Genomic DNA, 23,264 nt, shown 5'->3' with positions numbered 1-23,264 from the left:
GGAGCAACAGGACAAGAGGAAATGGCCTCAGGCTGTGCCAGGGGAGCTTCAGGTTGGATATTGGGGGAAATTTCTGGAAATGGCCTCAGGCTGTGCCAGGGGAGCTTCAGGCTGGATATTGGGGGAAATTTCTGGAAATGGCCTCAGGCTGTGCCAGGAAACGCTCAGGTTGGATATTGGGGGAAGTTTCTTACTCCAAAAGGATTGTCCAGCCCTGGCACAGCTGCCCAGGGTGGAGTCCCCATCCCTGGGAGGATTTAAAGACACCTGGGGACATGGTCAGTGCTGGGGAATGGTCGGGCTTGGTGGTCTCTGAGGGTTTTTCCAGCTCAGAAAATTCTGTGGTTCTGTCTGGGCAGGGAAAAAGCCTCAGCTTCACATCCCTGCCCCAGTGCCTGTGCTGGGAAACCACAGCAGGAGCTGCTGCCCTGCTCTGGGGGCACCTGTGGGGCAGGTACAGCACCAAACCCCCCCTGGCAGCTCCGGGGGCACCTGTGGGGCAGGTACAGCACCAAACCCCACCTCAGGGGCACCTGTGGGGAGCAGGTACAGCACCAAACCCCCCTGGCAGGTTCAGGGGCACCTGTGGGGCAGGTACAGCACCAAACCCCCCCCCGGCAGCTCCAGGGGCACCTGTGGGGAGCAGGTACAGCACCAAACCCCCCTGGCAGCTCCAGGGGCACCTGTGGGGCAGGTACAGCACCAAACCCCCCTGGCAGCTCCGGGGGCACCTGTGGGGCAGGTACAGCACCAAACCCCCCTGGCAGCTCCGGGGGCACCTGTGGGGCAGGTACAGCACCAAACCCCCCCTGGCAGCTCCGGGGACACCTGTGGGGCAGGTACAGCACCAAACCCCACCTGGCAGGTTCAGGGGCACATGTGGGGCAGGTACAGCACCAAACCCCACCTGGCAGGTTCAGGGGCACCTGTGGGGAGCAGGTACAGCACCAAACCCCACCTGGCAGGTTCAGGGGCACCTGTGGGGAGCAGGTACAGCACCAACCCGCCCTGGCAGCTCTGGGGGCACCGTTTGAGGACACGATTCCTCCTCTGCAGTGAGCAGGCAGTGCCGGGAGCCGGCGGGAAGAGCCGGGGCAGCTCAGTCTGGCAGGGGAGGTCACCGGGAGGCGTCCCGAGCCGCGGAATGTGTGAATCATGCTCGGATGCGATCGGCTTTGGCACAGAGCAGCGCCCGCCCCCTTCTCACCTGCAGCCCCAGCCCCAGCCCGGCTCCAATGGCACCGCTGAAATCACGCTCGGTTCAACACAGATCTGCTTCCTGATCAATATTTTACCCACTGTCTTCAGGCTGCAAAGCTGCCCCGACTGAAATGTTGAAGCAAACCTTGCTGTTGGCCCCTAAATGGCCCAAAATGCCCCAAAACCAGCCCTGGCCGTGGAGGGGCTGCCCTGGGCAAGGAAGGCGCCCACCTGCACACAAACACCTGCCCTCAGAGCCCCAGGCAAGGGGGCCTGGTGGCCTTTTGGCTCCCAGAACGGAGCTTTGCATCCATCTGACTCACGTGGTGACCTGTGAGGTTGAGTAATGAAATGGAAAGATGAGATCTCTGGTGATATTTATGAGCAACATTCTTCTTTCCATATCTGTGTTTCTTCCTGCCCAAAAGTGGAATTAGAATTAGATAGCTGAATGAGGCAAAACAAAGGACATTGACAGAGCCTGAGATAGGAGAGGATTTTTCATTAAAAAGAGTGACAGGTGGGAGAATGCGTCCAAGCGTGTCTCTGGAAGATAATCCTGCATTTTGGGTTCAGGGCATCACTCACTGTGCCTCACCTGACATGGAGCCCCCACTCCTGGGATTCCCTGGGAACAAGGGGGATTTAATCTGTTATTCTGTGGGGCAGGAGGGCTGGCTGTGCTTGGGAAGGGCGCTCCTGAGGGCAGCCCTGGCACCACCTCAGCCCTCAGGAGCAGCAGGGAATGCTGAGCAGCACAGGGAGAGCCCGTGCAGGGCAGAGGGCACCCTGAGATCCTGGGGGAGGGCTGGGAGCGCCCAGCAGGGCAGGGCTGGTGCCTCCCACCACAGCCAGGGCACCACTGCTGAGCTGAGCCCTCTGTGCCCGTCCCTGTGCCCGTCCCTGTGCCCGTCCCCGTGCCCTGCAGCTCGGCCAGGTGAGCCCAGCCCAGCCAGGTGAGCCCAGCTCCCCTCAGGGACCCCTCAGGCAGGGTCCCAGACACCCCGAGGGGCCAGGCAGTGTGAAAAATGTGTATTTCATAATTGGCTTTTAGCAGATATTCAAGTGAATATTATATGTGTTATGCTAGAAAGTTATTGATTTTCTTAAGTAGCGTGTTAAATATAGTTTTAGGTTATAACCATGATGTTAAAATACAAACTATGCTATGTGAGATACTTTTTTAAAAGAGAGGAATGAGGTACTCCCACCGAGGTAGCAGCCACAGGACACCTGAATCTTTCAGAGAAAGAGAATTTATTGCTCCATTATCAGAAGAAACGAACTTGTTCCTGCCTCGCTCAGCCCCCGTCAGGATCCAGAGGGAGAAGCTGACACTGCCCAGACAGAATCCTGCGTTTGAATGGAATTTATGCATCGTGGATGAGGTGTATGAATATGCAACAGACTGTTGTTTTTAAGGGTTAATCCTCTGTTAACGTGGGTCCTTTTTCAGGTTTATTTTGCCCAGAAAAGGTACCTGGACTGTCCATGACACTTTGTTCTTATTGCCTCGTATTGTCCTAATCCCAATTGTCCAAATTTTTATTACTGTAATTATATTACTGTTTTTATAACCATTTCATTACTATTAAACTTTTAAATTTTTTGAATCTTGGTGTCTTGTTGCTGTTACCTTTATGCAAAGAATTTCTTGGTTATCTTACCCATTCCTTGAGCTAGTTACACAAAGTATCTTACAGCACATTATTTCTATTTTAATTTTATGCTATAGCCTACAAACGATATTAACCACACTACTTAAAAGGATTAATACAGCACTACTTTCCAACATAACGCATAGAGTATTCATTTTAATATTTGTGAAGAGCCAATCACATAATACTTATTTTTCACACCCAGGGACTGGGATTGGGTTGTTTCTCCAGATCCCTCCATGGCAGGGGGTTGCAAATAAAGATTTTTAAGGTCCCTTGCCACCCAAAGAATTCTGCAGTTCTCTGGTTTTGTGCGGCTGCTGTTGAGGAATTCATTAGAGGCTAGCAGAAACACAGCCATAAGCATTTTCTGCAGCTCCTGCTGATCACAATCATGCGGCTCTCATCAGCCATCGGCACCGTGAGGCACCGAACCAGGAAAGGCAAGGAGCAAAAGCAAACCTTGGCCACCCCAGGAACATCCCCTGCCAATCTCCCAAGCTCTTGCAGAGAGAGGTCCTTGCGTTGGAAACGCTCCATGAGTGTAAACACAAGGAGAGTATTTATGAAAATTAATGGTCCTGTAAATCAAATTACACACCTATTCTTGCCTTTCTACTTTGAAATGATTCTCACACGTTCAAGTATTCCAAATGTGAGTGTGGTGGGGCTCGATTACTGCCGGGAGTAAACATTGAGGAACTTCCTCAGCAGCAATGTTTGATTTCCATTAACCTTCAGTGTAACAGCAAGGAGGATCTATGCCTGAAATTCTCCACCTGCCTTTCCTGCTGTGTGGAGTGGACGTGCACCAGACACATCTGCTGGGGGCTGTGCCCAGTCCCACCACTCTCCTGGGCAGATTTAGCCCAGAATAAATGAGCACACCATACAAAGTGAGCTCCAAGAAAGGCCAGGCTGGGCCGGCAGCTGTGCCTGGGTGTGTTTGGAGCAGCAGCGCACACCAGGGTGAGGCCGGCACAGCTCCCACCCAGCAGCTCCGACCAGGGGTTGGTTTTCAGCTGAATGGGAGGCGAATCTCAAATCTCACCTCAGCTCTGCAGGCGCAGGGGGTTGCTCCAGGGACAGGGACAGGGACAGCGGTGCCACACAGGGACACCGGGAGGAATTTCCCTCATGGAAGGGGCGGTCAGGCTGTGAAAAATGCCTGTTTTATGGTTGGCTTTTCGCAAATATTCAAATGAGTATTATATGTGTTGTGTTAGAAAGTGATGCTGCATTAATTCTCTGAAGTAGTGTGGTAAATATAGTTTTATGTTATAACAAAATGTTAAAATAGAAACTATGCTATGTAGGATACTTTTTTTTTCTAAAGAAAGGACTCACACTGAGATAGCAGCCACAGGACACCTGAATCTTTCAGAGAAAGAGAATTTATTGCTCCATTATCAGGAGAAATGAACTTCTGAACTTCTTCCTGCTTTGCTCGGGCAGAATGACTTTGTTAGGATTATGAGGAAGAGGTTGACACTGCCCAGACAGAATCCTGCGTTTGAATGGAATTTATGCATCATGTATGAGGTGTATGAATATGCAACAGGCTGTTGTTTTAAGGGTTAACCCTCTGTTAACGTGGGTCATTTTCGGGCTTCTTTTGCCCAGAAAAGGTACCCAGACTGTCCGTAACTCTTTGTTTCTATTGTCTCATATTGTCCTAATCCCAATTGTCCAAATGATTAGTACTCTAATTATATTACTATTTTTATAACCATTTCATTACTATTAAACTTTTAAAATTTTAAAAACAAGTGGTTGGCGTTTTTCACAAGGCCTCGGCAGGGGCTGCCACAGAGGAACACCAGGAGGAATTTCCCCGTGGAAGGGGCGGTCAGGCCTTGGCAGGGGCTGCCCAGGGAGGGTAGGAGCGTCCATCCCTGGAATGTCCAAGGAATTCCTGGATGTGGCACTCAGAGCTCTGCGCTGGGGACAAAGTGGGGATGGGGCACAGCTCCATGGGCTGGGAGGGCTTTTCCAACCTCAGGGATTTCGGGATTCTGGGCTTCCCCATGGCAACGCGCCGTCCCCATGGCAACGCGCCGTCCCCCGCGGCGGAGCGCGCGGCGCGGCGTGTCCCGCGCGGCGGCCCGTACCGCGGGGCATTGTGGGCCGGGCAAGATGGCCGCCCCCGTGCCGCGGTGCTGAGCCCAGCCGCGCTCGCCGGCGCCCCGGGACGCGCGTCCCGTCCGCCGCCGCCCGCCCCCGGAGCGCTGCTCGCCGAGCCGCCCTCGGCCCGCCGGTGTGCCAGGGAGCCGCGATGGGCCGGGCGCCGTGCCCGCCGCAGGGAGCGCGGGGCCCGCGGGGGTAGAGGTGCGAGGGAGGCCCCGGGCCCGGTCCCTCGCCGGTCCCTCGGTGCTCCCCGGGCCGCGCCACCGAGCCCGGCCGGGGCCGCTGCCTGCGCCAGGTGAAGGCGCTGCGTGTCCCGGGTCCGTCCTTGCCCGCGCACCGGGCAGCGCCGCCCCCGCCGCCCTTGGCCCGTCGTGCCCCTCCGGCCGGAGGGACCCCCGGCCCCGCTGGGTGCCGGGCTGGACATCGCTGCCCACCCTGTGCCCGGAGCTCCCCCGCCCATGGAGTCTGAGATGCTGCAGTCGCCTCTCCTGGGGCTCGGGGAGGAGGATGAGTCCGACCTGACGGACTGGAACTTGCCCCTGGCCTTTATGAAGAAAAGGCACTGCGAGAAGATCGAAGGCTCAAAGTCTTTGGCTCAGAGCTGGAGGATGAAGGACCGGGTAATGCTCCAGGGCACCGTGGGGTTTGCAGAGAAGCACTCGGGGTACAGGTGGAGCAGGAGTCAGAGCTCAGAGGGTGCTGAGCTGTAGCCAGGTGAAACGCTGGCTGTGGATCCCGTGGTTTGTGTCCTGATGTGGGGTTAGGGCAGCAAACCTGCAGCTGCCCCAGAGACACTGGTGTGATGCTCATGGCACCGGGCTCTTGGAGCAGCTCTTTCACTTAGGCTCTTTACATGCAGCTTGGTGTGTCCTGGGCAAGGCAGTGGAGTGCCCGAGCTCAGGAGGAGCTGCAGGTGCAGGAATTGCAGCAGTCTGGGGGTGCAGCTGCACTGGAGCTGGGTGGGTTTGCTGTGCACAGGGGACAGTGAGGCTGTCCTGTGCACAGACAGGCTGTGGGGCTCTGGAGGCAGGACATGGTTTTTGATGGAACTCTGGGTGTGTTACAGCAGGAACTCCTGGGTACACACAGACTGTGGGGTTCTGGAGGCAGGGCACAGTTTTCAGATGGAACTCTGGGTGTGTTACAGGAGCTCCTGGGGTGTTTGGGGACCTGTTGTGTGTCACTGACAGTGCTGGGAGTGACACAGACACGTCCCAGCTGGGAGTCTGGGATCCTCTGCTGCCTCTGTGGGACACCTTCAATGGCTCAGTAAAGAGCAAAGCAAGCACCTAAGAAATGTCCTAGACCATCATCTGCACTTGTTCTGTTCTTGGAAGCTGCTTAGGGTCCCAGCCTTGCTGGCTCTCCCAGTTCTTGCACCCATAACTTTGTGTTTGTAGGTGTTTGTGGGTATTTATGGTTTTTTCTGGTGACCAGATTTCTGTTAGGTTTATGATCCTCTTGTAAAGGATGGAATAACTCATTGGAATGCAAGCTGTAATTTCTGTGCCCAGGCTGTCCCTGAGTCTCAGTGTTCCCAGAGTGGTGATTGCATTGCTCAGAAGTTCCGAACCATGATCTGAAGGTGGGACTTGGCAGCTCATTGCTGGCTTGAGCTGAGGCTTTGGGTGTGATGTGAAGGCAGCACAGACACCACGCTGGGTGCTCTGCTCCAAAGGGTTCTGGCATACAGGAGACTTTCTCCACTAGACTGTGGAGGTGTGATGAGCTTGCTGGTCTATTTTAGGTGCCTTCCTGGGAGGCTTCCTGTTCCTCCATCCCTGATCTGCAGAGTTGCCTGTTTCTAATTCAGGAATGACTTTGCCCTCCTTGTGCTGATCAATAGGTTGTGCAGCAGCAGCAGCAGCAGATCAGGGGGTGCTCAGGGGTTCTCTGTGGCTGCTGTGAAATGTTTCAGGTGCCTGCTACCATCAGTGCCCATCCCAGCCCAGCTCCTGCTGCCTGGCTCTGTGGAGCTGCAGTTCCCTCCCCTGGGACTCTCTGTGCCATAAAGTCGTGGCTGTTGCTGCTGCTGCTCTCTGGGGACCAGCTCAGTGAGGCTGGGCCCTGCTCACTCTCCAAGAAGCTGAATCTGACTCTTGTGAAAGAAGAAAATAGAAGCAAATCTCAAATTTTCAGTTTAGTTCTTCTGCTTTCTCTGCCAGCTGGAGATAACTTCAAACACCAGTACACCAAATAACTTCACACTAGGGCAGTGGTGCAGCTCAGGCATCGTTTGTGTCTGGATCAGGGATCCTCTGGACAAACTTCTTGTTGTGTTTAATTACTTTTTGTTTAAGAACAGGTGCCTTTAGCTGTTAGGTACCAAAAGCTCGTAAAGACACCTGAGAGAGGAAGAGCAGCTGATTTCAGAATGCTCAACCTCATTACTTTTAGATCTCAGCAGCTGTTTGTCATGTCTTGTATTTTGTTCCCCTTTTCAGCTGTCACTGGCTGTCTCCTGAGTGCTTAATGTGAGGTAACAAGGGCAGAGCCTCAGCTGGGGAGGGAAGGGGATGAGGATGGGGTTTGGAATGCTGCAGGGGGGATGTCTGGTAAATATTTCCACCCACTGAGCTCGAGTTTGGCTAACCCTGCAAACAGTTCACAGAATCTGATCAGGCTTGACCTCGTGTCCACGTGCAGGAGGTGGAGGGAGGGCAGCTCACTCATGCTGCTGTTTTCCCATGGCCCAGCTAGGTGGGACAGGTTTGCCCAGGGAATGGAGCACCTGCAGAAAACCCAGGAGCTTGGGCTTTGTGGGGTTTTCCTGTGAGCAGTGGTGCTGTGAGGGCAGCCTGTGCCATCAGGGTGAAGCTGATGGGCTCTTGATTTCCTGCTTTTTGTTCCTGAACTGCTTTGTTTTGCTCTCTGGCATCACAAATTAATTACCTCCACTTTTAGCTGTCTTCAGGAAGTTTCTTCTCTTCCTCTTCCCTTGCCTTCCCCACTGTCCCCAGTGGCCTGCAGCCCTGTCAGTGCCCACAGCCCCTGGTGTCCCTCTGTCCTTCCAGCCCAGCCCATGGCTCAGCCCCTTCCTTCCCTGCAGGCCCAGGGGGAGCCTCTGTCCCCACCCCCAATTCCTGCAGCTCCTTTTGGCTCTTGGCTGCCTTTCCTACAAGCCAGGGCTGATGGAGGTGTGCTCCTCTCTCTGGGTGCTGCTGCTGCTGCAGGGGATGTGCCTCTGCCTGTGAGCTGAGTGTGGGAAACATTTCAGAACCTTCAGTGTGATCCATGAGCTCCCCACAGCCCAGGCTGGGGCCATTCCCTGCCACTGAACACCCCAGCCTGTCCCTGAATGGAGAGGTGCTCAAAGGTGAGCCCAGACGAGGCTCTGCAGTCCCAGGGCAGGTAAAGCTGTGGCATTTGCCCTGTGAATTCCCACTTCCCCTGTGAATTCCCATTTCCCCTTGTGAATTCCCATTTCCCCCTGTGAATTCCCACTTCCCCCTGTGAATTCCCATTTCCCCTGTGAATTCCCATTTCCCCTGTGAATCCCCATTTCCCCTTGTGAATTCCCATTTCCCTCTGTGAATCCCCATTTCCCCTGTGAATTCCCATTTCCCCTGTGAATTCCCATTTCCCCTGTGAATTCCTATTTCCCCTTGTGAATTCCCATTTCCCCTTGTGAATTCCCATTTCCCCCTGTGAATTCCCATTTCCCCCTGTGAATTCCCATTTCCCTCTGTGAATTCCCATTTCCCCTGTGAATTCCCATTTCTCCTGTGAATTCCCATTTCCCCCTGTGAATTCCCATTTCCCCCTGTGAATCCCCATTTCCCCCTGTGTATTCCCATTTCCCCCTGTGAATTCCCATTTCTCCTGTGAATTCCCATTTCCCCCTGTGAATTCCCATTTCCCCTGTGAATCATGGAAGCCCCAAGCAGTGGCAGATTTTGCCTTATTCATCGAGGAGTCATGGGGAGTGAGCAGAGCTCTACTACAGTTAGAGGAAGTGATTCACAGCTTTGGGAGTGGAATGACTCCTCTCTTTTCATCTTGCTTTGTTGCTCTAAAAACCCCAGAGTTTATGTGAAGTTGAAGGTTCTTTAGAAGGCAGAGTTCTGATAAGGGGAGAATCAAATCAGCAGAGTAATGAGTGGTAAATGTAGAGAAAATAAGTGAGAATTCACTGGTGTCCCCCGCCCCTTCCTCCATGAGGGCTGCTCTGAAAACATTTAATCCTTCCTCTCCCCCTTCCGTGGACTGCATATGCCATCAAAGTGACACTGCTTTGATCTATTATTTATTTAAAGAATATTTTTAACACAAGAGGGTTGGAATTATGCTTTGTGTATTGAATTAAATCTTCCAGCCTCTGTAGCAACCAAAGCATATAACTTGATTTAAAGAAAAAGACTCCAAGTACACCAGGTTTTCCTGACAAGTTGCTATTAAATTGAGAATATTTAAATTAAGATTTGCTGTATTTATATTGATTTCTAAGATAAGCAAAGAGCAACAAAGCTGATTGTAATACTTTCACCTCAACATTTTTTTTTTCCTGCTGCCTCATAACTTGCTGAGTGAGAATTAAATCCTGTTTTTATGAGAAGAGGGATCCACAATTAGGTTTCTCTGGAAATGCAGATGTGCTTGATTCAGATGAGCAGGGTTTGCCTGGTTTCACAGGACACAGGAGGTGCCAGCCCCAGGGCTGGTGGCTTCCTGGGCAGCTGGGCTGTGCTTGGCCCCAGAGCTGCTGCTCAGTGCCTCAGGGCTGTGCTGACCTTCTCCCCTGGCCTGGCCAGAGGGGTCACTGATCCCTCTGGGGCTGCAGCTTTGCTGCCACTGCCACATCTGATAGACCCCTCGGTCCATTTGGTGTTTGTCTCGTTCCTCTGCTCTTCTCTGGCCTCTTTCACTGGGTTAGCTGATGAGTTACCCAGTGCCAGGTTTGTGTTGGTGGCATCCCTCAGTGCCAGGCTGTGCTGTGGGGTGTCAGGGGTTCCTTCTCCTCTCCTGGTGCCACAGGCTGTGCCAGCAGCACCCTCACCAGTGCTTTTATCTGTGTTTGCATTTATTGACCCATCCTTGCGGAACTGGGGCACGGTGACCTCCAGCTCTTGTTGGGAGGGATGGAGCAGAGGGTAATTAGTGTAATTAGTGCAGTGCTGAGCAGAGGGCAGAGCAGGGGCAGTGCCAGGGGAGGAGGCTGTGGGAGCAGCCAGGGCTGGGTCAGGCCAGCGCTCTGCAGCTGTGGATGGAGCCCTGTGCTGCTGTTCTGGGCTTCCTGCAGCAGGAGCTCAGGCTGCAGCCAGCTCTGTGCCATTCCTGTCCCTGACACTGCCAGCTCTGTGCCATTCCTGTCCCTGGCACAGCCAGCTCTGTGCCCTGTCCTGTCCCTGCACAGCCAGCTCTGTGCCATTCCTGTCCCTGCACAGCCAGCTCTGTGCCATTCCTGTCCATACACAGCCATCTCTGTGCCATTCCTGTCCCTGACACTGCCAGCTCTGTGCCATTCCTGTCCCTGGCACAGCCAGCTCTGTGCCATTCCTGTCCCTGGCACTGCCAGCTCTGTGCCCTGTCCATGCACAGCCAGCTCTGTGCCATTCCTGTCCCTGGCACAGCCAGCTCTGTGCCATGTCCTGTCCATGCACAGCCAGCTCTGTGCCATTCCTGTCCCTGCACAGCCAGCTCTGTGCCCTGTCCTGTCCCTGGCACAGCCAGCTCTGTGCCCTGTCCTGTCCCTGCACAGCCAGCTCTGTGCCCTGTCCTGTCCCTGGCACTGCCAGCTCTGTGCCCTCTTGGCTGTGGCTCAGGGATTGCTCCTGATCAAAGCCCCAGTGCATCCCCAGGCAGTGGCTGTGGGAGATCTGAGGGGCTGTCCAGGAATGGTTGGAAGGAGCATTTCAGGGAAGATCTGGAGCAGCAGCAGTCGTGCCTGGGAAGATGGGCACCTCCTAAAGGCAGTGCCAGACAGGAGTGGGAATGCTGTGGAGCCAGGAGGAGAAGCCTGCAGGAATGCAAGGCACGGATGAGGAGGAAACCCTGCCACAGATAAATGGGGAGTGACACCTGGGACACGCCTCTTGTGGTTCTTTGCTTTCTCTATACAACCTGCAAAGATCATTGGAGCAAAATGTTTGCTTTCTATTATTTTCATTATTTTTAGAAGTGATTGGCAGAGAAGGAAAGCCCACACTGGCTCCAAGCATCCCGGAGTGGTTGGAAAGCAGCGTTGGCTGCTGGGCTGTGGCAGCCAGGAGCAGCCTGCTCCAGTCTGCAGTTTTAACCTGGAGCACAGTGGGTAACACCTTGGATCTCTGGGGGCCCTGGATGTCACTGCTGTCACACAGAGGAGCTGCACTGGGAAGTGCCTGTGGATACCTGGCAGTGAGTGCCAGCAGAACTCAGCCACGAGCCTGGGAAGTGCTGCAGGGCACTCAGGGCAGCAGCTCAGAGTGGCCTTTGTTCCTCTCTGTGAGGAGCTGGAGCTGTGGGCAGGAGATGCCTGTGCTGGGCTCAATAAAGCCCTGAAGAGAATTCAGAGTGGCAGTGCTGAGTTCCGAGGTGAGAGAAGGAAACCAAGCCCTCAGGAGGAGTTGATCGAGGAATGTGGAGCAGGCTGGCACACCAGGAACCCACTCTGGGCTGCAGATGGCTGGAGACAACCTGCAGAGCTGTTGAATTATTAATGCCAGCTTGAAGGAGTTCTTTGCATTCTGCTGCTTCTCTTGCTGTGGAGAAGCACATGGAGATGATTTTTTTTTCCTTAACAATTTATTTATCTTAAACTTTACATTATAAAAAATCCTTGAAACTGAAAGCTCTTCTTTTAAGATGCTTCACCTTGGAAGTGGTGCAGGAGCTGGAGGGGCAGCAGGGAGCTCTGTTCCCCTGGCTGGGGGAGAGTCGTGTCCAGGTGGGATAGGGAGGGAACGATTCCTTCAGGAGCCTGGCACGGGTCCTGTGCAGCTGTGAGGGAGTGCAGGGGCAAGGCTTGGCTTGCCTTCAATACCTTCAGCCTCTTTTGATATCAGAAACTGATTGCAGGCTGATTTCAGAACCTTCAGCCTCTTCTGATATCAGAAAATGATTGCAGGCTGATTTCAGAACCTTCAGCCTTTTCTGATTTCAGGCTGATTTCAGAACCTTCAGCCTTTTCTGATTTCAGGCTGATTTCCACTGTTCCTCAGTGGAAGAGCCCCACGGATGATGCAGGACAGATGTCACCACTTGTCACCTCTCAGCTGGGAGCCCAAAAAAAGGGGAAGGTTGGCAAAGAGCAAGCAGGAACCTCTGGTGTTGCAGAGTGAACTGAGCTCGAGGGAGAACAATGTTTCCTCCTGTTAAATAGTGCTGTTCCTGCTCTCTCTGGAGACCTCCTTGATGGAACATTTCATGGCAGGGCTCCAAAGGAGCCCACAGTCAGGAGTTACCTGAGGAACACCTCGCTGGTGGGGAAGAGAGTTGTGTTAAATCTGTAAATGTGGGTAAAGAAAATGTGAAGAAAAAAGGCTTCAAGGAGGGAATGAATTTCCTGCACAAGCAGGAAACTGAGTCTCCTGCTCAGGGAGGGTTTTCAAATGAGACTCACACGAGGATTTGGAATTTGGAAATTTGTCCTAGGATCTGTGTTTAATGCTGATAAGTTCATCCTCAACTCTGTAAAATAATGTATCTGCATATATTTCATGTTTAATGCTGACTTAATCTTGTGTTTGTATTAACTCCCAGAAGCAATTTGAACTCACTGGCATAAACCCAGGCAGGTTTCTAACACTTGAGTGTTCATCTGGGTAATGTTTAAGCACAAAGTTTTCAGCTTGCAAATTGCAGTGTAAAAATCAAATATTAATGGGGTCTAAAACGTCCAGTCTGAGATGTGCCACAAAATGCAGAATTTCTCATAAATGCACTGACTTCCTCTTGGTATAACTTGAACTAGAATATAAAGCAGTTCTATGGCTCTGAGTTCCAAACCTGGTCTCACCCAGGCTGAAATAAATGGGTGTCTTGGTTTCAGCCTGGCCTGGAGTCACTCCCAGGGATGCTCCAGCGGGGTCGGGTGGGTTCCCTGGGGTGATGAAACTTCACGTTTTCAATCAAACCCAGAAGAACATAATGGTTTTATCCCAGCTGAAAATACCTGCAGATATTGCACTGTACTCACCTGCAGATCTGTTTGGCTTCTAAATGAAATAAGAGATGAATTAGGAATATTTTAGAAGGTCTTTAGCATAAGATGTAAATTTTAGTGTCAAATGCTTTAATAAGCAGCTTCTCCCAGAGCAGACACAGAACTCCCTCTGCTCCCCCAGTCCCATTTCTGATGGCTTTGGGATGAATTCTCTGCCATCACTTCTCAGGAAGAGCATTTTGCCCGAGTGGATTTGGCCATTTAGGGATTGCAGGTTGTGACCCAGCGTTATTAAATCACTGGAAATCGGATGCAGTACAAGCTGGGGAGTTGTAGCCCATTTTTTAACATACAAATGACACTCCAAAGTGCAGAGCCCACAGTAAGAGCTGCTGTGGTTTGATCTTGAGCCTTTGCTGACAAGGCATTTTGGATATTGGTTTTCTTACAAACTCGCCAAATGTTCTCCTGCTTCATTTTTTAATTCTGACAAAAATCCATGGGAATGTATTCTGATGGATATATTCCTGAAACGGGGGAAAGAAAATTTCCACTGTCTTAATGACAGATGAGAATGTCCTCGTGCTGCTTGCATTAGGAACCTTTAAATATGCAGTGAAGTTTCTGGTGTGTTCCAAAAGAGTTTAGAAATGGGAAAAGCATTATTGGGGGTTTTTTTTTGATCAGTCACTTGCACTGTTCCAAAAGAGTTTAGAAATGGGAAAAGCATTATTGGGGTTTTTTTTGATCAGTCACTTGCACAAACCCCTGCAGAGCCTGGGCTGAGCCCAGCGTGGGCAGCAGGGCCAGGGATTGTCCCCTCTGCCCCTCAGGTGAGACCCCACCTGCCCCAGCTCAGGCAGGAGCTGGAGCTGCTGCAGAGCCCAGAGGAGGCTCCAGGATGATGCCAGGGATGGAGCAGCTCTGCTGGAGGAGAGGCTGGCACAGCTGGCATTGCTCACCTGGGCAGGGGAAGCTTTGGGGTGAGCTCAGTGTGGCCTCAGAGAGGCTGGCACAGCTGGCATTGCTCACCTGGGCAGGGGAAGCTTTGGGGTGAGCTCAGTGTGGCCTCAGAGAGGCTGGCACAGCTGGCATTGCTCACCTGGGCAGGGGAAGCTTTGGGGTGCCCTCAGTGTGGCCTCAGAGAGGCTGGCACAGCTGGCATTGCTCACCTGGGCAGGGGAAGCTTTGGGGTGAGCTCAGTGTGGCCTCAGAGAGGCTGGCACAGCTGGCATTGCTCACCTGGGCAGGGGAAGCTTTGGGGTGAGCTCAGTGTGGCCTCAGAGAGGCTGGCACAGCTGGCATTGCTCACCTGGGCACGGGAAGCTTTGGGGTGAGCTCAGTGTGGCCTTGCAGGGCCTGAAGGAGCTGACAAGAAATGCAGAGAGAGACAATTTCCAAGGGAGGGAGTGGCAGGACAGAGGGGATGGCTTCCCACTGCCAGAGGGCAGGGCTGGATGGGAAGTTGAGGGAAAAATGCTCCCTGTGAGGAGAGGGAGAGGGATGAGCTGTGGCTCTCGGGGTGTGCTCCTGCTAGCAGAGCAAACGGTGTGGAGTGCAGGGCTTTCCATCCTTCAGGGGAGGTGGCAGAGGGGAAATCACCCCATTTGTCTCTGGGATCAATTCCTGTTCCTCTCATGGCTTTGCTGTCAGTTTTCCAGGAGAAACACTTATTTAAAAGCCCGAACCTGGGAATGGAAAATAAATATCAGCCTGTTCAGCATCAGCCGCCGATCAGACATTACCAGCAAAATACTGAAAAATAAGTCAGTATTAGAGTGCAAATGGGAAACAATAAATAAATGAGATGGAGAAGATTGCTTGGCAGGGTACTTTCTCTTGCAAGAGTGATTTATGTGTTTCCAGGCCCAATCAGTCATTTTGTGTGTAGTTTTCTGTGTTTCCCTGGGGTGCTGGGCGTGTGTGTGGCAGCGTGGATGGCTCTGGCAGTGCTCATGCCCTGCCACCCTGCAGCTCCCTGGGCAGCTGGCAGTGCCTGGGCTGTCTGGGGAGGTGTCCCCAGGGCAGGGCAGGGGCTGTGCAGTGCCCAGGGGGTTTGGGGTGGTGGATTTGGGCTCTCCATGACACTGAGCTGCTCAGGGCAGTCAAGGTCTGCAGGGCTGGGCTGCACCTTGCAGCTGCCCCTGGTTCTGCTTTTTCTGGGGTGTCCCTAACGTGACAGAGTGCTCTGTGCACGTGTCCTGAGTGCTGAGCTGCAGCTCTGGGCATCCACCCACCCCATGCATGGGCAAATCCTGATCAGGGAACTCCTGCCCTGGCTCCTGTTTCCATCTCTGTGCTGCAGAGCCCTGGGTGATTCCTGGCATGGGGAGCCCCTACAGGATTGCAGGGTTTGTTAGCCAGAGCAGGGCTTGGGATGAAGCCATGAACCACAGTTCTTGCTGATTTTTTATTCCACGTTCCCACCACGGCCATGGGAGTGAGGAAATGCTGCAGGATTTCTGTCCTGGTGTGGAGCCTGTGAATGGTGTCTGGCTGCTCCAGTTTCTGGGTAAATTACACATTTATGTGGCTCTAGGGTTTTCCCTAAGTGTGAAATTTGGGATTTTTTTTCCCCCTGCTGTTGTGGATTGCACGGAGCACCCTGGGGAGGTGGGGATGTGGGTGGCCTTGCTGCAGGCAAGCCCTGAATGCCTGGAATCACTGAGAGCCTCATCACTGCTTCTGTTTTCCTCCTCTGGTTTAGGTGTTGGCATGAGGGAGTCCAGGAAAAACCCATAAAGATGTGAAGTGATAATTTCCAGGCAGTATTTTTAGCTGGCCAAGGTGGTTTGTCATTGGTTTAATGCAGGTTTTGGGTCCCAGGTGGGGCTGGGTGGGTTTGGGTTGGGTACATTTGGGGTGCCTGGGTGGGTTAAGCCCATGTGGAGCAGCAGCTGGAGCCAGGATTCCTCCTTACAGGGCTCTCCAAGAAAACCCAACACGTGAAGAAAACAAAATAAAAAATGCACTAAATATCTTTGTTTTGGTGTGTGTTTGTTTAATTTTTTCACAGTTTTGTTTGTCACTTGGGCTTTTTCTATTGTAATTTCTTTAGTTTCAATATTAGAGATCACACACTGCATTATAATATTGGTCAGGGGCCCTGAATAGCATTGCCTCATGTTTTAATAATGTGGTTCAGTTGGACAATGGCTAATTTAAGATGAGTAGCAAAAGTTCACTGGGATCCATTTCCATGCTCAGAAAGAGAAGAATGGGCTTTGGAAATAATAACAAAAATAGTAACATGGAGTCTAAGTACTGTTCTAATAAAAAATATGAAAAATTTCACCAGTCAGGCCTTGCTTTAAATAGTCCATGTGCAAGAGCAGGTAGGAGGGGTTGGATAAAGCCCTGCAGAAGGTCTGGGAGGGTGAAGTTTGGAGCCCAGGGCGGTGCTGTTCTGCTCTAAGGCTGTGCTCTTGTCTTTGCAGATGAAGACTGTAAGTGTTGCCTTAGTTTTGTGCCTCAATGTCGGCGTGGACCCCCCAGACGTGGTGAAAACAACTCCCTGTGCCCGCCTGGAGTGCTGGATTGGTGAGTGCCCAGAGCCCCAGGCTCCCCTGGTCTCACAGACACAGAATCCATCCCAAAATTGTGCATTCCCCGGGCTTGAGACGGGGCTGAGCAGAAGGAAACGTGGGATGTGATTTGCCTCTGGGTTAATGAAGAGTCCAGCTCCACCTGCTGCCGTGGGTCATCTCTCCTGCTGTGTTCTGAAATGAGATGCCATGGAGAAAAGCAGCTGTTAATGAGCTGCTTTGCTTTCTTGTAATTGTTTCAGATTTATAAATACCTGAAGGGAATCTCTGAGCAGAGGCACCTTCAGGGTGCAGGGACCTGCAGAGCTTTCAATCCCCCTTCCCTGCCTGGGCCAGCAGAGCAGTGAGGTCTGTGGAACACCTTGCTGTGTTTTGAGGTGCCTGCTCTGGGCCTGTTTTAATTGGAATCATTCAGAAGACCTGGAATTGTTCCCAAGGATGTTTTGCCAGCAGTTCAACACCTGGGTTTGCTACTTTCATGCAGCATTGGACTCAATTCTTAGGTTTTTTTTGTGATTAAAAGTTCCCTTGGTTTTGGAGAAAAAAAGTGTAATTATCAAGATGAGACAATTCTGAAGTAATATTTGAAGGAAGTATCTTGTGTACAGAAGCTTTCTCAGGTTTGGTTTTTCTCTAGGAGTTGGGAATGCTCAGCCTCCAGCACGTCCCTGTAATCCTCAGCTCAGGGCTCTGGCAGCCCCAGGGGCAAAGTGATCACTGCACAACCAGAATCTCTTTAAAAACTTCCAGCAGGTTTTCTAGCCTTTCTTGCCTGCTTTGTGAATCACAGCACCTCAGGTTTTTAACCTGAAATGCTGATGGAAGCCCTGAGCAGGCACAAGCAGGTGCCTGAGAGCAGAGCACAGCCCTGATGTCTCATTGATACACGAGCAGAGGAGCATTGCAGAGGCATTTAAATAAAGTCATTAGTGCCTATCATTAGCAAAGAGAATTTTGAATGCAGTTTTGTAATTAAATTTTCAGTTTGTTTATGTACACAAGTGCTCCTTCCACTTCCAGCCAACTTGAAATTTCTGAAAAAGGTAATTGGGGAAATATCTGATGTTTTTGTGCCATCAGTGTGAGGAGCAGGGAGTGGGGGTGCAGAAGTGTCTGTGCCACATGTGCAGGGGCTGGGGAACTCTCTGGGGTGCAGTTGCTGCTGTTCACACCTGAGCTGGGGTCACAGCTGGTCACCCCTGGTGACAAATGGCCTCTGAGCAGAGCCACGTGCAGCTCCTGCTGCACCTTCCACGTGCAGCTTTTATTCAGTAAAGAAAAATAGCACAAAATCCTGCTTTCATCCTGCTCTATTGCATTTTGTTTCTAACAAAAGTATATTTGCAAAAACTGGGGAAAAAAAAACCCCTTCACTGATCTGGTTTGATGCTTTTAAAATAATTGATATTAAATAGGAAAATATTAGCTTGTAGGTTTTTTTTTTTTTAAGAAAACTTGTTAATTGTTTAATTATATGTCCATGGTGTTTGAATAAAGCACATGGCCTGGAATTGTATTGCTATGTATGGATTGTGGTAATTATCTAGCAATAAAATTAACTTCTTAAATATTACAAATGGCACACAATCTCTGCAAAGGAAGCAGAGGAAGTAAATGAAGCAGGATTTTGCATTCATCAACAGAAAATGTTTGTCATCAAATATTTAACCAATTTGAGTTCTTGTCATTATTTACAATAGAAACCTTATTTCATTATTAAAAGAAACAAATGCAGTGCCTCTCCTGTCTTTCAAAACAAAATTGTGTTCAGCACCTCAGTGAGAGAAATCTTCCACATTTGACAGTCTGTAATGGAGCTGGATTTTTGTTGGACTGAGGGATTTGGGGATAATTTTTGGGAGTAAATCCGGGAGGAACAAGGTGTTAGTGGGTTTGATAATGAAAGGAGCCTGCATGAAAACATCCCTGAGAGATGCACTGGGCTGAAGCTGCTGCTGTGTGTTCTGTTCCCAGATCCTCTGTCCATGGGGCCTCAGAAAGCTCTGGAGACCATCGGGGCCAACCTGCAGAAGCAGTATGAGAACTGGCAGCCCAGGGTGAGTGTGGGCTGCTCCTGGGGCTCCCTCTGCCCAGGGCTGGGGCCTCTCCTCCACCCAGCCTGGGCCTTTCTTCTCAAGGCTTTCCAAGGGTATTTCTGTCTTGGAGCTTTTATGGCAGATATTGGTGTACAGTTGAGACAAGAGAATTTCCTTTTTGTGTTTTACCTCGTGGCACATTGGCAATTTTCAAATCTCAACAGCCCAAGAATTTAGCAGAAAATTCAAAAAGTGCCTGGAATCAAACAGGAGAAAAAGCATCTTGGAGCAAAGGTGAAAACAGCCCGTGTTGTCTGTGTTCTGGCTGGGGAGGAGGGCCAGCTCAGGAGCAGCAGGCTCCCTGCGTGGGCCTGGTGGAGGCAATCCCAGAGCTGGGCTGGTTCCCTGCTTCCTGCAGGAAAGCACAGCCCTGACACATTGCAAAGCCAAACACGTCCTGCTTTATTGCGCTCCACAGGGCTCTGGAGCTTTCTGCAGTAATAAAGAGAAGTTGGTGTGCCATCTGCAATAAAACAATAGCAGCATTATTGAATTTCCTAGAGCTTTCATATAAATACTAATACATCCAGTTTGGTCTGTTTCTTGGGGGCTTGGAATGGTTGAGGAGTGGATGGAAGGAAGACAATTTGGGGAAAACCGGGCAGTCTGGAGGAAAGAGCCAATCATAACAATCTCCTGAAACAGCTGCTATCCCCGGGCTGGAGCTGCTGCCATCAGCACCTTGTTGGGAATGCAGAGGGGGTGCTAATTGCTGCCATGGCTGGTGGCAGTGGTGACCACGGTGTGACCAGTCCTGTGGCACTGCTGCCAGCCAGTCCTTCTGTTCAAACATCCCCCTTTTTGCTCAGTGCAAACAGCTTTTCTGGAAGAAAACTGTACAAGGGGTAAAACATGAAAATTCCTTGTTTCTGGAAGCTCCCAGGCTGCACAGCTGATGGATATTTCCTTCCAGGTCTTATTGAGCCCCTTTCTAAATAATTTATTAGCTTGCCATTGCTTGAAGTATTTGTTCTGATTAAATTTAAGACTTTGCTTTATTGTTGTGTAGCTACATAAATTTGTGTGCTGCGGGAGTAGAAACCACTTCAGCTGTTGTTTCCTCTGCAAAATCCTGCAGTTAAGCAATATTCAGTCATTTCATGCAGTTCTCAAATGAAGATTGTACTGGGGGAGAGGGTAGGAGACGACAGAGCTGTGGGCTCGATCTGTCTTGATAAAGACTTCCCTGAACAAGTACAGAGTTCTTGCAATTCAGTGCAGATATAATTGAGATGCTGGTGAAAAAGTGGAAGGAAAACCGAGACAGCTCTACCCTAACACCCCCTTGGGCTTGGGGCTTAAGTGTTACTGGGCAGGGAAGGGGTTAAAGCTGAGGGTAATCTGGAAAGAGGCTCAATTACAGGGATCAAAGGGGCTGCTTAAGCAGCTGAGAATGGAAGGAGAGGAAGGAGTGAAAGTGAGGAGCACAGGACCCAGTAATGCCTGAGAGAGGGGAAACCTTCCCTGGGACCTGCGGGCACTGGGGAGGGAATGGAGGGAATGGCTGCAGGGGCTGGGGCTGCTGCTGGCAGCACCACGAAAGGAGACAGGATTGCCCAGAATAAAACAACTGGAGTTTCTGCGGGGTGCTGCTCACATGCTCTGTATTTGAAATATTCAGGTAAGGAATTGATCATGGTGGAATGGGATTTCTCTACTGCTGACCCCATTCAGTACCCCTACGTGTGTGAGGTGCAGCCCTGTATTTAAAATATTTAAATAAGGAATTGATCATGTTGGAATGGGGTTTATCTGCTGCTGACCCCATTCAGTACCCCCACCTGTGTGAGGTGCAGCCCTGTATTTAAAATATTTAAATAAGGAATTGATCATGGTGGAATGGGATTTCTCTACTGCTGACCCCATTCAGTACCCCTGCAGAGCCCTGCCTATGGGAGGTGTAGCCCTGTATTTAAAATATTTAAATAAGGAATTGATCATGTTGGAATGGGGTTTATCTGCTGCTGACCCCCTTCAGTACCCCTACGTGTGTGAGGTGCAGCCCTGTATTTAAAATATTTAGGTAAGGAATTGATCATGTTGGAATGGGATTTCTCAGCTGCTGACCCCCTTCAGTGCCCCTGCCTGTGGGAGGTGCAGCCCCGTATTTAAAATATTTAAATAAGGAATTGATCATGTTGGAATGGGATTTCTCAGCTGCTGGCCCCATTCAGTACCCCTGCAGAACCCTGCCTGTCTGAGGTGTAGCCCTATATTTAAAATATTTAGGTAAGGAATTGATCATGTTGAAATGGGATTTATCTGGTGCTGGCCCCATTCAGAGTCCCTGCAGAAGCCCTGTGTTAGGCAGGGGTATTTAAAATATTTAGGTAATCATGTTGAAATTGGATTTCTCAGTTGCTGACCCCCTTCAGTACCCCAGCTTGTGTGAGGTGCAGCCCTGTAGCAGGTGCCCAGCCAGGGCACAGCTTTGCTGTGCTGGCAGGGAGCAGCAAATATTTCCCTGTTGTTGGGGTGTAAATTCAGATTTCTTGGCAGCACTGCACCTTGTGCCACTGCAGAGCAGGGACTTGCCTTGGTTGAGGAGTCGAGAGCCTTTGCAAACGGGGCTGTGGGCTGTGAGCTGCCAGTGCTGCTGCACTGGGGTGGTTTCTGGGATGCAGGAGCTCGTGGGGATTTTCCTGAGCAGCAGTTACTGCTCTGCAGGCCCAGTCTGGCAGTGGGGCTGGGCCCTGGGCTGCAGCCCTGCAGGGCTGGCTGGGGAGCATCAGGGTGTTCACTGAGTTCCCTGCAGCCTCCAGGCTGTGTGTGAAGCACCCTGTGTGCCCTGATCCCTGTTCAGAGCCTGAGGGATGAGCCCAGGGATGGATCTGCTGCCTGGCTTTGTTCCCCAGTTCTCCTGCTGGCCATCTCCTGGCCAGCCCAGCCAGGGCCCTGTGCCTCCATCCCTGTGGGTGTGCAGTGCAGCCAAAGGCTGGGCTTGGATGAGGCACAGTTTACATAATTCAGGACCTGCTATGAACTAGTCTGGACCATATGCTTATTAAATTTGCATGAAATTATAGATTTTTTTTCTCACTTTGTTAGGTCTGGCTTTTGGCCAGGTTCTCCCTTTAACTCCAAACTGACCAGAATACTCACAGGAGTTTTTCCTCCTTCACTCCATCATTTTGCTGCTTCTGCTGGGATTTCACTGGTGCACAGGTCCCAGTGGCACTCCTGCACCAGCTGCTTTTTGCAGTCCTCTCCTTTATTCTCTGATGAGCTTTCCCAGTGCTGCCAGCAAGGCCAGAATCTGCAGTTCATAACCATTCCTAGGAGAGGTGAGAGGATGCAGACACTCAGCTCCTGCATGGCTCCAGCTGAGCTGTTGCACTGGGATCTTTTGTACAGAGACCTTCCAGCTAAAGGGCACCTCTTCTGTGGAATGAGGGGTTTTTACATCCTCTGAGAAGCAGCTGAATGGAGTGTGAGGGGTCTGTAGCTCTGTAAGATTGCCCCCAAAGCAGTGATTTGCCATCAGCACTCCCTCTGCACCAACCCACACCAGCAAGGCCAAGGGACTGAACCACCACATCCCCCTCACACCCACTTGCCTGCATGAAACAAAGTCAATTACAGTATTGATTTTTTAATTCAAGTGCTACAGTTTTGCCTCCCTTTTTCTTCTCTCAATTTCCTCCTTTTTCTCTAAGAGAGTCGTTGGGGCTGTGTTAATTCTGTCCTGGAAGGAGCTGATTTCATTAGAGCTGAATGGATTATACCTGAATGGGCATCCCTGGGGTGAGGCAGATCTCTGAGCCATGAAGGGGGATGGAAATCCTGCATGGGGAAAGGGCTGGGGAAATCTAGAAGACAAGATTAAATAAACTTTTAGGAAGCCTTTGGGAAGGGTGGTTGAAAGCAAGCACTGGTGTTTGGGAATGCCTGCAGCTGGAACAGGGCAGTTCTGCTGTTCCTTGGGCAGCTTGTGAAGAAAGGGCTTTCCCACTTCTCTCTGATCCAATCTCACCCGTTGTGTGCTGCCTCCTGTCTGCACCAGTGAGTGATGGTCTCTGAGGGCACAGCTCCCACAATATGGATAAATTATCTCTTTTGTGGCAGGCCTTCAAGGAAACAGTGATTTTCTGATCAAACAGGCTGCTTCTCCCTCTCTTCTAGTCTGCTTCCCAACAGTTTTCTCTTCATTTCAAAGGAAGTACAGCCAAGATACTTGAAGTGAATCATTGAAAGGCTCTACCTTTTAGTGCATGTTGTCTGTTGTTGATGCTGTTGTTCCCCTCATTAGAGATCTCTGGGCTTTGATTCGGTGTCTGAGGTTTCATTCCTTCATTGCTTTTTTCTGCCTAATTAATTGGGAAGTTGCTGCTGCACATCAAAGGGGGAGCATTTCCTAAAGAGTAACTACTTAAGCATGAAAACTAATTGAACACATGACCTAATTATTGGTCTCTCAGTGAGTCATACTTTTCCTTTATTTCTGTAGGGTTTTTCTTTTAAAACAACAGCAAATACTAATTGCTCTTGCAGAAGAAATACTGTAGAATTCCAAAGGGGAACATGGAAAACCTGGTACTTGGTTTCCAGTAGGAGA

General features: G+C 50.9%; 1 protein-coding gene across 4 annotated transcripts in view; it reads left to right on the top strand.

Annotated features, from left to right (window-relative positions):
• Window positions 1-5,005: 5,005 nt before the first annotated feature.
• RPTOR (regulatory associated protein of MTOR complex 1) overlaps window positions 5,006-23,264 on the top strand; it is a 111,585-nt gene continuing 93,326 nt past the window's right edge. For all 4 annotated transcript variants that reach the window (XM_036394512.2, XM_036394511.2, XM_036394510.2 and 1 more), the window contains exons 1-3: window positions 5,006-5,605; window positions 16,506-16,608; window positions 18,588-18,670. In XM_036394512.2, coding sequence (XP_036250405.1) covers window positions 5,444-5,605; window positions 16,506-16,608; window positions 18,588-18,670 — 348 coding nt within the window. In that variant the 5' untranslated portion in view covers window positions 5,006-5,443. The remainder of the gene's footprint in view (window positions 5,606-16,505; window positions 16,609-18,587; window positions 18,671-23,264) is intronic.

The sequence above is a fragment of the Molothrus ater genome, chromosome 19 (assembly GCF_012460135.2).
Source record: "Molothrus ater isolate BHLD 08-10-18 breed brown headed cowbird chromosome 19, BPBGC_Mater_1.1, whole genome shotgun sequence".
NCBI classification, from domain to species: Eukaryota; Metazoa; Chordata; class Aves; order Passeriformes; family Icteridae; genus Molothrus; species Molothrus ater.
Note: the sequence above shows the minus strand (reverse complement) of the source record. Positions and strands in the feature narration are given on the sequence as shown.